This window comes from Antedon mediterranea, chromosome 1, assembly GCF_964355755.1.
Source record: "Antedon mediterranea chromosome 1, ecAntMedi1.1, whole genome shotgun sequence".
NCBI classification, from domain to species: Eukaryota; Metazoa; Echinodermata; class Crinoidea; order Comatulida; family Antedonidae; genus Antedon; species Antedon mediterranea.
Genome location: NC_092670.1, coordinates 35,222,689 through 35,237,967, shown reverse-complemented (window position 1 = coordinate 35,237,967; position 15,279 = coordinate 35,222,689). Strand labels below are relative to the sequence as shown.

The 15,279-nt window shown below is 35.0% G+C and overlaps 2 protein-coding genes across 2 annotated transcripts; one reads left to right on the top strand and one right to left on the bottom strand.

Moving 5' to 3' along the window:
* Positions 1–883: 883 nt before the first annotated feature.
* LOC140043567 (brevican core protein-like) lies at positions 884–4,861 on the top strand. Its single transcript, XM_072088124.1, has 3 exons — positions 884–1,102; positions 1,788–2,037; positions 3,026–4,861. The coding sequence occupies exons 1-3, from the start codon at positions 1,028–1,030 to the stop codon at positions 3,319–3,321; spliced, it is 621 nt and encodes a 206-aa protein (XP_071944225.1). The 5' UTR covers positions 884–1,027; the 3' UTR covers positions 3,322–4,861.
* Positions 4,507–15,278, bottom strand: LOC140043379 (formimidoyltransferase-cyclodeaminase-like). The gene is made up of 13 exons (XM_072087916.1): positions 15,080–15,278; positions 14,449–14,632; positions 11,022–11,150; positions 10,281–10,369; positions 8,582–8,761; positions 7,950–8,087; positions 7,286–7,417; positions 6,560–6,621; positions 6,177–6,306; positions 5,717–5,878; positions 5,499–5,542; positions 4,868–5,006; positions 4,507–4,701 (listed from the first exon to the last, which is right to left on the bottom strand). Exons 1-13 carry the CDS (start codon positions 15,233–15,235, stop codon positions 4,507–4,509), a joined length of 1,740 nt encoding a protein of 579 aa, XP_071944017.1. The 5' UTR covers positions 15,236–15,278.
* Between the last annotated feature and the right edge of the window lies 1 nt (position 15,279).

Sequence of the window (15,279 nt, the reverse complement as noted above, 5' to 3'; positions counted from 1 at the left end):
GTTTATTTAGCCTTTTTATTTATCAGTTTTCGAGAAAAATACTAAAATGATAGCCATAGTGGATATTATTTTCCGCACCGCGCCTTTAAGCAGTTAAAGTCCAGAAAACGGAATCATTGCAAAACAGCTATTACTTGAAGGCTGAAAAAATGGAAATTTGTAAAATCGGACTGGGCATGCGCAGACCACATAGAAGAGAGTCTATGCAAATATCTGCTGCTGCTTATGTCACGTGAGATTTCGGACAGGTTTTGAGAGCCAAAACTGGTCTGCCGGTCCGATTTTGGTGTGAACAGGTCTATGCGCATTACACGAACGACGTATCTAAATCGAGCATTTTACCTAAAGCTTGGTTCACACTAGAACGTAACGCAAGGACGTAAACGCAACGCAAGCGTTTTAACCAATGACGAAGTTATAGACAGTTAGCAATTACAAGCGAATAAGCCATCGCTTGTGATTGGTCAATTCACTTGCGTTGCGTTACGTCCTTGTGTTGCGTCGCTAGTGGGAACCACGCTTTATTAACTTATATCATCAATAAAAGCATCATTTAATGAAAGAAGAACAAAAAAATAAAACTTTCAATGAGTCGAGCGGCTTTTTTTTGTAAGAAATATTTTTTTTAATGGTTTAACTGTTAACTCGGATCAGAATTGGATAGTCCTTTAAAAAAAATTGAAACGTCTTAAATCATCAGCTTTTAAAAAAATTGCATAATCTTTAAAATTGTTTTGAAATACTTGCGTAATGCAAAATATACAAGATGAAATAGGACAAATTCCTCAACAGTATACAAATTGGAAATTCCACGGTAAAAATTCCAATTTATATTTTGGGACTATTTTAAATATAGAAGGAACAATATTACCCAATATATCTGTTTGGAAGGGACACGGAAATGACACGGATGTATCGGTGCCTGGTAGTACGGGTGTTAGGTTGCTAGCTATATATAGAGCAAAATGCCCATTCTTTTTATTCACTTACTTTCTCAACTCTCTCAACAAGCAACTTCACTGCAACAATGATGAATGGTATGGTGATGAATGGTATGGTAATGAATATGTTTTTCGTATTTTGTTTCTTTAGCGCAATTAAGGTAAGAAAGTTTTTATTATTTCTTTTTAAAGCTTGGTTCCCACTAGCGACGTAACGCAATCTACGCAACGTAAGGAAATGCCCTTCTAATACTTACTGTGTATTCGAGAACCATCTGTGGACACGACCTAGATGGTACTCGAGCAAAGTGATATAAGTGGCTAAACATTATGTTTAAAAAAAACGTGGATATTTGGAATTAGGTTATCATTTTAATAAACTCATGATTTTGGTTGAAAAATATTGAGATTTTGAGAATTTCTTTTGCATATTTAACGTCAAAATTGATCGTTTTTAAATTTAGCGGCGTGATGTTTTTGCATTAGTGGATTATACATTTTTTCATATTTGCACATTTTTTAAAAGGGTGCCATGTTTACACAAATGTGGTTGTTTGCACAAATGTGACTTTTTGCACATTCTACGACAAAGTGTCGCACTGAAAACTAACGTTTTTAGTTCCCATAATCGATAGGCCTAATCCCGTTATGTAGGCCTAGGCGTATCGCTATTTTGCATAGAAGACCTTTTGGGCCGACAACGAAATTAAGATGGCACCTCGATTTCTCAGACAAATTAGACAAGTGGAACCGCTTTAAGCTATGTAAATTTGTGACCGACAATTTAGGATGCTTTGTGGAATTTTTGCCATCTTTTACAGCGCTAATCTCGTGTGATTTTTCTAGGCACAGACGGATACTCAACTATGCGAACCAAACAATAAATTTGTCAAGACCATTCATAGATTCTTGAAACTACTTTCGGAAGATGAACGTGAACTGAAACACAAAGTCAACCTATTAGCTGATGTAGTAGATAAACTTGATGATCTGGTTGTTAATTTGACACAAGAAGATACACGAAGACAAGTTCTTAAAAAACTCGACGAACTCGAGACAAAGGTGGATCACCTTAGTGAATGCACATGTTCCAAACGTAAGATTGTAATTGTTTAATAATTGAAAACAAGGATGGAATCGGGATCTATCACTGTTCTTCCAACTGCCCTTTTCAGTTGAATGTAGGCGTCACCCGCAATTCTATATTCTCCAATCATTCCCAAAGCTCATTCTTTGCAGTACATCTTTGTCATCATTTCTCTTTCGATTATAAATGACCTCTTCTAATCTCTATACGTTCCACTACGAGGTTCCCACTAGAACGCAACGCAGTATTGACGCAAAGTGCTGTATTAAGTTTGGTTCCCACCCCTAGCGACGCAACGTAACACAACCTACGCAACGTAAGAAAATACCCTTCCAACGTAGAGCCAACATAAAAGTGTAGAATAAAAAGAGCACACAGAGATGTGGTGTTAGGCTTTCAGAAAGGAACAACAAAATGCCTTCCCTATAATTTAGTTTGCTCCCGCATGCGTGAAATAAAACCTACGATTTTTGCAGCACTGTTGCGTCGTCGGTTCCCACTTGTGATTACGCAATACGCCGCTGCGTTGCATTCTAGTGGGAACCACGCTTTATGTAATATCACAAGTAGGAACCGATGAAGCAACAGTGTTGCAAACATCTCAGGTTTGATTTCACGCAGGCGGGGGCAAACACCACATCTCTGTATTTATTGTCTTTTTTATGTCATTCCACACGTCGTCATTGATTTTTGACTGAAAATACAAAATATCCAAACTCGAGTAATACACGTATGAAACGCCATATGTGCAAAAATATTTATATTTTTACTAATATTAATACAAAACTCCGTCTGGAGCCCAGACTACTCTGTGTGCTCTTTTTATTCTACACTTTTCTGTTGGCTCTATGTTCTACTCTTCGGCATCATAAACACTGCTCTTACACATGATTTGTAGATCTTCCATTTTAGTTGTGCGGTGTGGTGAGCTTGTTCAATTTAGTGAGGTTATTTGATTCAATATACTAAATTTAACATGAACGTCTCTTCATTGCAGTCCATGATCGAGTGTTCCATCTGGCTGTTGGAGGCACCTATAAGCTGAACTTCGCTGACGCACAACAAGCATGCCTCGACAACAATGCGACCATCGCCACTCCATCTCAGCTACAAGCCGCGTATATGTTTGGTTTGGACTATTGCGCGGCTGGGTGGTTGTCAGACGGCAGTGTTCAGTATCCAATCACAATGCCTCGACAGGGATGTGACCAAAACTCACCTCCTGGTCTGCGACACTGGGGTTTTAAGGATAAGTCGACTACTTACGATGTTTACTGTTATGACATGTCATAATAAAATTCTACTCCGTTGATTTAAAATGGAGAAATTACATCTATAATGCTTATACTAATTATAAGTAGTTTTTTAGTAAACATTTTTGGTAAACATACATTACAAAATCTAAGTGTTTAACTTTTCTTTTAAACTATATAGGCCTATCATGCCTGTTTTTTGTTTACTTGTTTTTAATGACTGGGCTTGATCTTGATATAAAACAACACAATTTTGTTTAGTTAGGTCATAAGTAAAATGTTTATTTTCTTATGGTATATCCACCAATATGGAGAAGCATAAATGTTGTCTTTAATGACGATATTAAATATAATGTCTCTCTAAAAACATGTTTTATACCATTTTAATGTCACATCAACTGGATTTAAATTTTTTCTACAGACATGAATAACTTTATTAAATATCATTTTTGTATGTTTTTTGGGAGACAATAAACATTTAAACCTCTTTAAAATGTAGCACACAGTATACTGTAGTCTAGCATTGTCAAAAACAAGTATACATCTGTGAATATGTGTGCAGCATAACACTGTGGCTACTACACTAGCTACTATATGTGCACATTTATACTTAATTCAGAATAAAGCACATTAAAACTGTAATTCTTTCTTGTGTTTTGACTGATGAGGTTGGAAATTTAAGTCTTTAACAAACCAACATCTTTCAGTTAAGATGTTAAGCTGTTGGTTTTGTGTTCATGACCTTTGCGCTACATTAAGAAAAATAAGGATAATAGAAACTTCAAGTCAGATTCTTTAGATATTGCGCGAAGAAAAAAGGTGTTAAATTTGATGATGACGTTGACGTTAAAATATTGCGGTGGGGAAGAAAGAAAAACTCAAAAGATGATCTGTCCAGGGTGGATTACCAAAATAATTATTCTATTAACTAAAGACCAGTGCATTGTTAAACCTTGCATATTTGGAATGAATATTTTATTAAATTCTATATTATACACAGTTAAAGTGTTGAACACAATTAAATATTGCCTACAGTATATAAATAGATTTAAGTTTCAAAATGTATAATGTCTAGGACACTTAAAATTTATAAAAACAATGTAAAATAAAATCTTATACAATTACTGCAGTATATTCATTTCTGCAGTAACATATTACGTAAAATTAACAATCCATGATTTACTGCAAGAAATCATCAATACTGCAGTAATGCAATAGGTTGATATTACTTATCCTTTGCGTTGACACGATCATCAATAATCTTCAAGACTTCAGCAGCGCCCTCTTGTGCCTGCTTCAAAGCTGCGTCAATGTCGGATTTAGCTTTTGTTTTGAATTCTTCTTCCTTCATATTCGGTAGGTTGATGATCACGTTGTAGTAGGCACCCCATACGGCTGTTTCCAAAGCTCGAGCTCCAACCTGGCAAAAATAAAGAATTATTTTTATGTATTATTATGTTTCTTTAAAACCAAGTAATGCATATTCTAGAAAGTCTATTGAAAAATAAATTACCAATCTACTGGAAAATCTCAAACAGAAGTCCATGGACTTCTTTTTTTTTAGTACTCTTTTGTAACTTATTTACCTGTAGGTCCGATATACATTGCACATTGCCATGAACAGCCAGCTGTTTTAACGGATCCCAGCATTTGTTAGCTGTTATTGCTGTATGCATCGGAACAGCAATAGATGACTTAGTACTGGACAAGAGTGCTGCCTCACGTCTGTACAAGACATACAAGTTGATTAAAAACATTACTTAGTAACCAACCTAAATTATCTGTCTAACTGTATATATTTGAAATGTACATTGTGTGTTCTTTTGTGAGCAATTTACTGCTGGTGGCCAGCATGAATAAATAAAGTATTATTGCTCTGTCTTTGTGACAAAAAAATGTGATGTGCCCATATATGGACATGATGATGTCATATCACTACCATATTTGGGCATATCACTACCATATTTGGGCACATCACAATTTTTGAGTAATAATTATTACTCCATGGTTTGATAGTGTAAACAGAGCTTTAGTCCGCTTTCCTGTCCTAAAATACACTAAATATATCCAATCTCAATATATAAGGTGATCTGACCACTACCAACAATTTGGACACTTATAAACATTTTTTACCTCTGTTAAACAAGATCTCAAAATATTTAATGGCAGTATAATTTATTAGTTAGGACTAACCAACTAACCTCCCAGACTACTTACTTTTTTATATCCTCTTCAGATTTTTTTGGTAATTTCATAGCATCCTAAAATAATATAAATTGATTTAATAAGGGTTTGTGATGACCAACTATGGAGTAAATCTTGTTTCTGGTTAATTGTGAAGTCTGCTAGAGAAGGATGTACAGTAAAGAGAGATCAGCAATGTGTTTGACGATAAAACAACAAAAGTGTTTCTGGTAATGTAAAAGTAAACATACCATGAATGCAGTGAAGGCATCAGCATCAGCATCGACCAATGGGATGAGAGCATTCATGGTCTCATACAGTGGTGGAATCAACTTCCTCATGGTACCATCTAAAGCCATAAACTTCTTGTTTCCAAAGGTCATCCAGCCAACCATCGTACACAACGCTGCTCCCTATACATTACAAAAAAAACCAATTACATTCTATGAAACTATAAAAACAATGAAATTATCAAATGAACAACTGGATAACATAAATAAGAAAACAACCATTTTAAAAATATATAATTAATGTCTATTTTTAAAAAAAGTTAATTTATAGTTTACTTAGTTTAATTACACATATCATATGCAAGCATTCTGGGAACATTTTAAAGTCTGTGGGAACCTCAGTACCCACATAAGCAAGCCCTTAATAATAAATTTGTAACACAGCATGAGATAAAAAGTGTAAAATAAAACTATACTGTACCATAGCTCCAATTGCTGCAGATGCTGAGCCTCCACCAGGCGTAGGAGTACGTGCCCCTATGCTGCGTATAAACGACTTGAGGCTTAGCGATGTTAATGGCCCACTCTCACTTTCATCCTCTATCATGTACCTGGAATAAAAAAGAAAAAATATACAGTAATTTTCATTCTATATTTAGCCTTTACACATTGAAAATGGCAAAACAAAACAAAAAAGAAAAACAAAACAAAGAAATTCAATTTCTGTAGCTTTCATGCATGCTTATCTTTCTTAGGAAAGCAGGACAAAAAGTTGAATAAATTAAATATAAAAAATATATTCTGCTATAAAAATTGACATATTATTTAATCTAAAGTACAACATAATAAAATTCATTAGCTTACTCGATTATTCGATCTTTAGGGTTAAACTGGGATACAGAACTGAGACCAAGTCTATTTATTGCCTGAAATAAAAAGGTACATGCATATTACTATTATTTTCAATGTCATCATCAACAGGTAAGGCATGATAGTCAGTAGAAATTTACAAAAATAGGCCAATTCAGACTTAGTTATTTACCTAGGTAAGTTTGTTTGGTAGGCCACTATTATAGCTAACTTCAGTGGGTAGGAACCAACTACATGAATACCTTGTTTCTACTATTATTATTTAAGTTGATCATATATCTGTCTTAAGTCAAATAATAACTGCATTTGTTAAGTTAAATGTCTTTTTATGTTCATTATCATATATTATATATATTTCTTACCTTACCTTATTTTTAATTATGTTGCCAGGACCCCACATTTTAAAGCTTAAGCTCCCAGTGGGGTACCCCTTTTTCTCATTTATTATCTATTATTTTTAGAAAATGTTAACTGTTTTTTGTTTTTATTTGAGAAATAAAAATTATTGATTGATTATTGATTGATTGACTTACATAGGTGGATAACTAAGTCTGAACCGGCCCTATCACTACACCACAATTTGTATAAATAATCACAGTGGGTTGAAAGGTCATCTGTTCTTTGCAAATCCCTTTTGGCTTTATACTCATTTTGAGGATTTCAAGATGGGTTTGGTTTGAATTGATGCGTGAATTGCGGTGTGTGAAAATGATAACTTACCAATCTAACTTTCTGGCTCTCTTCCAAGATGAACAGGTTGTCCCTCTGGATGTAATATTCAGCTGCAGCGAGGATCGCCTTTTTTGGAATGATGCCAACAACTTGAGATCCACATATCCCAAGATTAATTTCCTGAACAATAAAAACAAAGTTTATATTTATTTATTACAAAGCATCCAAAAGAAAGATTAACTTTCTAAACTATACTCCTCCCAGTGGCTTAACAGCTATGAGTGCTCACTGGCTCAACCCAGGGGCTCCAGTGCTCACTGGCTCAACCCAGGGGATCCAGTGCTCAATGGGTCCCAGAGCATGACCACATTGGAGGGTGAGGAATGTTAAACCTGGGGCCTTCACCCTGAGTGTTACACCACTGATTCTTCCCTCCCTCATTTCATAACTTGAAGTGTAGAATCAGAGTCAAAACCTTTCCACAAGGTCAGGATTTATTATTTAAACAAATCAAAATAAGTAATATCTAGATTTTTTTTTGTCACATAAAGTTTGATAGTGTAGACAGAGCATAAGAATTGCAGAAATAAATAATTTTTTCATTAACTTAAGGTAAAAACTTGGTAACTACAAAGTTGACTTATGTCAGATTGTTCATGCAGAGAAATTTGAATCATAGTTGGTAAGGTAGTGATGTGGCAGTACTACTAACCTTAGCATCTTTGAGACACTCCTCAAAAGCAACATGCATTGGTGTTACGTCTTGATCAGTTAAATTCATAGACACTTGGGCTAAGTTGGCCTCATCTAACCACCATCCAATACCCTGTACATGTTCTAATCTTCCAGGCTAGAAAACAAAATGATTTTCCACTGAATAAAGGCCAATTTACACAGACGAGCAAGGCATACAAATAATATAGAATCTATGTTATTTCTTATGACCATTTAAACAAAATTTGAAGCAGAAGGGTGGTTGAGCGGAAACCTGCTCAGGATAGATACTAATTTTATGTGGACAAGCCACATGGTTTTTACGCTTACCGCTACTACACTACCTAAATTGGCCTTGATGTGCCCAAATATGATAGTGCTATGCTCAAATATGGTAGTGATATGACATCATCGTGTCCATATATGGGCACATCACATTTTTTTGTTACATAAAGTTTGGATCATGTAAACAGAGCTTTAAGGGTTGGCAACGGCGGTAGTGTTAAAACATATATTCCTCCTCATCTTAATAGGTGGTCTCAAAAAAGGGGTTATAATGTATTGTCAAGTTGACCATTTGGGAACACCAAACTACTGTATTAGTCATCCATTCATTTAAAAAAATGTTACCTGGTCCTTTCCCCGTCCTTGTGTACGCACATTCAATGCAATTCTGTGAGCTTGTTCTTTAGTTCCCAACACATTTACATTAAATGCAATAAGAAAGTTGCGAGCTCCAGTTGCTGTTGCACCCCATGATGGAATGAAAGCTGGTGGTCCATAGTCGGGCTTCCACTTGTCCTGCTGAAGCTAATAAAAAAAGGGGATTTGTTTTCATGAATATATACTCAAGTCAAGTAATACTCAAATGTTTATCATACCTTTAACCTCTGTAAACATATATATTACTCTTCTACCCTAGGTAAAATAATGAAATTCTAAAAATATTCATATTTATACTTTATATACTTGGTATTTGATTGACAATAACTGCTGCTCAAACAAAGCTATAAAGGGGATTGGGTGCAAGTCAATCCTTAAAATTGATTTCATGAATGTATAAGTTATATACACAATGAAAAAAAAAACACTATGTTTTGCATATCTTTGAAACTATATAAACATGTTTACTCTCCAGCTCAAACAAGTCATACAGGGGATTAGGTGAATCCTCATAGAAATAACAGGTGCTGTAACATCAACTTTGACAAAAACACTTAAGTAACCCCTACTACTTAAGAAAGATGCCCTGGGTTTTTTGGAATGCACACTAATGTGTATTACGCCCGTATTCTTAAACCGGACTTTAGTCGTAGTTCGAAGTTCGACTTGGAAAAGTCGTAGTTCGAGCTATTACTTCAAATTTGATTCAAAAACGAAGTAGTCGAAGTTTGCAGTTCGACTTAATGAAGTCGAGCTTTTAGTCGAGTTGCACACGTCTGGGTAACAAAGGCTATACATTGGCCAATGACAAGAGAGTATTTGAGGAGCAGACGAAATTTTGCGCATTGATATCACTTTCCATTTCTTACAACACTTTTTACGCATCAGGACTATATACATGAAAAATAATTTTAATCGTTAATTATTAGAACAATATCAGTATTAATTTAACAGTGAAGTATATTTGATTAACAACAAATAAAATCTTAAAAATATATTTAGGAACCATGGCGGTACGGTAACTTTTATATTTTCTAGGACCCCAACAAAGTATGATCGCCACGAACCACGCACTTCATAGCGTGACAAGAAAGCGCTAGGCCCCCTAAACATTCCATCGCGTGGTGAATTGCCGCATTTCCCATTGTCGCTATGGCGTGACGTAGCTCAAGTCGGACTTGCGCGAAGAAAATAATGTAATTTGTATACAGTTGTAAATAAAGATGATTTTCATTATTATAATTTATACCAATGTATATTTAATTAAGCTAATATAAATATAGATATTTCATTCTTCAATATCTGGCCAATATAACAACTCAATGACTGTTACGTTTTTTATAAACATTGTTTAAAAACCATTTAGTCGACCATTTAGTCTGCCCCCTCCAGGACTAAAAAAATCGATCAAAATCCGTCTCCATTTAGTCGAGGTTGGCCTGATTTAGTCGGTGATTTAGTTGAAGTTCGGTTTATGAATTAAAATGACGTCATTTTTTTAGTTTTAGCTGGAACTACGACTAAAGTCCGGTTTAAGAATACGGGCGTTAGTGTACCTTCATGTTACAGTCGTTATCACAACTATTGTTGTGTTTGTGTCCAAAAATAACGGGTCTGGTGGGAATCGACTCCAGAACTTCCTAGCCTGTGCCAAACATCCTTTTACCTTTTCTGGCAGTGCTTCATATTCTCCAGTACGAATGTCTGGCAACTTAACTCTTGATTCATTTGTTGCTGCATGACCATAAAGATAAACTGAAATTGAAAACAATTTATATGTGTAGTATATCTCTATATAATATTCAACATATAAATATGGTACAAAATAATTAATATGACTATTGCAGCCCAAAGAGCTGAATTGCAGTAATAATATATACAGTCAACTCTCCCAATACCGGACACCTTTGGGCCGGCCAAATAAGTCTGGTTTTCCGGAAAGTCTGGTATTCGGAATGTGTTTTTAATGGTAAATATAAATTTGGGACCTTTTGGTCCTCAAAAAAAGTCTGGTATTGGGAGAGTTTCTGGTTTTCAGAGAGTCCGGTATTGGGAGAGTTGACTGTACTAAACTAACCAAAATTATTTTAATTAAATAAAACTACTAAGTATTGTCTTATAAAAGTACTAGACCAGATCAGTTAATTTAAGTTCTGTCTACAATATCAAACTAGTTTGACAAAAAAGTATGGTAGTGATATGCTCAAATATGGTAGTGATATGACATTATCATGTCCATATATGGGCACATTTTTTTGTCACATAACGTTTGATAGTGTATACAGGGCTTTATGTTCAACAATCTTTCTACAGCTTCTGTCAGTCAGTTGGTTGGTCTGTAAACACTAACTTGAGCACGCGACTGTATATGGTCTTGTTAAGAAATATTTCAAGAAAAAGGACTTACCTGGAACATTCAATTCTGCTGCTAAACGTTTTCCAAAATTGTTGGCACATTCAACACACTCTTCCATCGTAACGTTGGCAACGGGTACAAATGGGCACACATCTAGGGCACCCATCCTAGGATGTTCTCCTAAAATAAACAGAATTATTGACCTTGAATTTATTGATTTTCTTTAAGCTCTGTCTACACTATCAAACTAGTTTGTTGAAAAAAACTGTGATGTGCCCAAATATGGCAGTGATATGACATCATCATGTCCATATATGGCCACATCACATTTTCTTGTAGAAAGTAATTTTTTTTTTTCTGTGTTCTGTTCTGGGTTGACCAACTAGCATAGGTATTTAGTCTTTCCTTGCCTTTTATATTTGTTTTGTCTTTGTATTGTATATAGCAGAAAATTGAATAAATATTAAATTTAAAACATTTTTGACAGTGCAGACAGAGCTTTATGAACAACAGGTAACCTAACCAGTTGGTTTGTTAAAAATAAATTTATAAATTCATCAATAGTACTAACTACAAACCAGATAAACATAATAGAGTATCATGGTGTGACGTCACAACGATAGAGGGCGCTGCATGGTTGCTAGACAACCAAAAAATGCGTTCAGCGCTACTATGTTGATAAACAGTAAAGATCTGTATTTCTATCAAATTATGTATCTTAGCTTGATTTTTTTTAACTTAAACTGTAGTTGAATATAAATAGATTATTAAAACAAATATTTAGTGATCTTTTGAAATTTAAGTTTTTTTTTATTGAAATTATTAAGTTTTAAAATGACTACTTCAATAAGCCTATTCCAAACCATTGGTGATCTTGGAGTCACTCAGGCAGGCTGAACGCACTTTTGGTTGCGCTAGCAACCACGCAGTGCCACCTACTGTACCGTCGTGACGTCAGCACCATGATACTCTATACAATGATGACAGTGATGAGTCTAATTATCGCAACCAAGTTAAACGAGTTGTAGACTGGTGTAACGAAAACAATCTGTTCTTGAATGTATCTAAGACTAAAGAAATGGTTGTAGACTTCCGTAAATCACTTAATGTCAAATATCCAATATTTATTAATGGTATATCAGTTGAGTTTGTAGAAGAATTTAAATTCTTGGGTATTTATATTTCAAATGATCTGAAGTGGCATATTAACACACGTAACATTATTAGAAAGGCCCAAAGAAGAATCTACTTCCTACGTAGACTTAAATCATTTGGTATAAACTCTGAAATAATGTCGTCCTTCTATAGGTCAGTTATAGAGAGTGTAATAACGTATTCTTTAACGGTATGGTTCGGTAGCGCTACCGAAAATGAAAAGCGTGACCTAAATAGAATAGTCAAGACCGCATCGCGTATAATTGGATCTGCACAACTGCCTTTGGAGAACATATTTTCGGATCGTCTTCTGAAAAAGGCAGTGGCTATCAAAGATGATCAATTTCATCCGGCCTCTAGTATGTTCCAGTTGATGCGCAGCGGTCGGCGATTTCGTTCTATTAAGGCCAATAAGGCACGATTTACAAATAGTTTCTTTCCAGGATCTATTAGAGCCTTAAATATGATGTAGACACTTTTTTTTGTAATGTTTTTGTTTTTGAGTTCGTGTTGTGTCCGTTGGATATTGTGCTCCGCCAACAGAGCAAACAGAATTTCTATGTTTTTCCTAAAACAAATGATAATAAATGATACTTGACTTGACTTGACTTGACAATCATATACAACAATACAAAACAAATTTGGTTAGCATTTTTATAGATTAGATGAAAAATAGATTACTTTCATATCTTAAATTTATTTTGTAAAAAAACAGGTGTTTAGTAATGATTAAAGGGCTAAAAGGAAATAGATAAGATTTCCTCTATAGACAGAACAACAACCAATTTCGAAAAGAGAAAAGTCAGCCTTCTAATTTGAAACTTGAAATTCTTGTGTCTGGGTAAATATTTGCCTCTTGAGAATTCTCTGAGGCTAGGCGTGCACATAATAAATCCAAATACAATTGTAACAATGTTTATTTGTTAAGCACTGTCTACCCTATCAAACTGTATGTGACAAAAAAATGTGATAATAATAATAATATAATATAATTATCATAGATTTAATTAGATAGTGCATAATGTTGTGAAACATTATTACCCCAGTCATTTTTTGCATCAAACATGTATGGAAAACGGGTGCAGGTCAACTCGGCCCTAACCGTCTCGGCCCCACGTCAAGTCGGCCCCACGTCAAGTCGGCCCAAAGTCAACTCGGCCCCAAGTCAAGTCGGCCTCAAGTCAACTCGGCTAAATACTAATCGGTCAATTCGGCCCATTAAAGTATGAAACGCAAAAAGTTCTAATAGTTGATATTATAGTGGCAGGATTAGGCTACTAAGGTTAGGCCTAGGCTAGACAAAATAAAACGGAAAATTCAATATAAATTATAACACACTCGGTCGTTTTTCGTTTAATTTATTTAAATATTAGTTGTGATGTTATTGTCTCAGTATGTTGTTATATAGGCCTAGCCTAGGCCTATATATTTTGATACTGGGATTTTCCCAGAATGAATCGAAATATTCTTAGATATAGATGGATATTATTAAATTACAGTGAAAAAAATTTTTATAAAAAATAATATATTTAAAATTATTTTATCAATTCGCTTCGCTTTTTGTGTTCTATACTTTATTGGGGCCGAGTTGACTGATTAGTTTTTGGTTAAGATGATGTGCTGAGATGACTTGAGGCCGAGTTGATGTGTGGCCGAGTTGACGTGGGGCTGACATGACTTTGGCCGAGACGGTTTAGGTCTGCGTAGGATCAAATTCATGGAAACATTATCCCATAATGCAGCTGCAGCTAGTAATCAGTGTAACATTTGTCGTATTCGATTGGAAACTTTCGTGTCAATGTAAAGATTCGTTGAGTACTTTTTGTATTCGAATTGTAAATTTGTGCTCAACAGAAAGTCATTCGAATAGAAAACGTTGACAGCAAAAGCTTTTTCGTTAAGAACAATCTCAACGCTCAAAATACTCCGTTAAAGAAGTACTCAACGGAATAACTACTCAACGGTCCACTCGAATACGACAATTGTGTCTTGATCTAACCGGGTACCCATTTATTCACCTGGGTGGGGAGAGGCAAACGTAAGTAAAGTATCTTGCCAAAGGAAACAAGCAATGCGGCAGAGTTGGATTCGAACCGCGATCTCATGACCAGTAGTCAAACGTACAACACCCTGCGACACACTCTTACATGATATGCCCATGGAAATGACATCATATCACTACTATATTTGGGCATATTACTACCATATTTCGGCACATCACACTTTTTTTGTCAAACTATGTTGATAGTGTAGATAGAGCTTTAGTGGAAAACACATTAGCAACCATTGTACCAATACTGTACACTCAAAAGTAAATAACAACCTTTATGACTAGACATGTCAATAAGCGAGAAAGCGACCCTTGACATGTTAAGAGCTCCTTCGACGACATCTTCGGGTGAACCAACAAAGGTAAATACTGTTCTGTTTGTAGACGGGCCTGGGTCAACATCAAGCAGACGACAACCATCAGTTTGCATAACAGCATTTGCTAAGGCCTCCACGACCTGCAAAACAAAATTCAAGGCGTGTTTTAATTTTATTCCGTAATGCAAATGTGGTATAAATTGAATGACAAAATTTTAAAATCATAATATAAAATGGAACCACATATTAATTTTGTCAGGAAAAAACAATTGATGATGATGTATTAATTATTGTTTGTTACAAACAAAGGTCTATTATTGCCGAGATGCCGGGCATTTATATAGTATTAGTATTAACGTCTTAAACTAATATATTATTATTATAGGTAGAATATCGATTACTTGAAGCCTAACGTCGATTTCCTGTTTCCAATAACAAAGCCGGTTTATTATGCCTATGTACGCTATTACGGTTCGGCTACTACACGGTTCACGTGTTTCATGCAGTTAAGACAGGGCTAGGCCTAGAGAGAGCCGGCCTAGCATACACTAATTTCAACTTACACTAGTGTATAAAATAGGTATTACCTCTTTATTTTGTCCTTCTGAAAAATTTGGCACACATTCTACAACCTTTGTCATATTTATACAGCTTTTAAAAGGTATATAGTAACAGAAAAATGAAAACACGATTATCAAAACCACAAATATCACGTCGCAAAAAAAATACAATTTGATACGCATCAGTAGTTTCGAAAACAAACAACCAACCAATCAGGATCCCATTT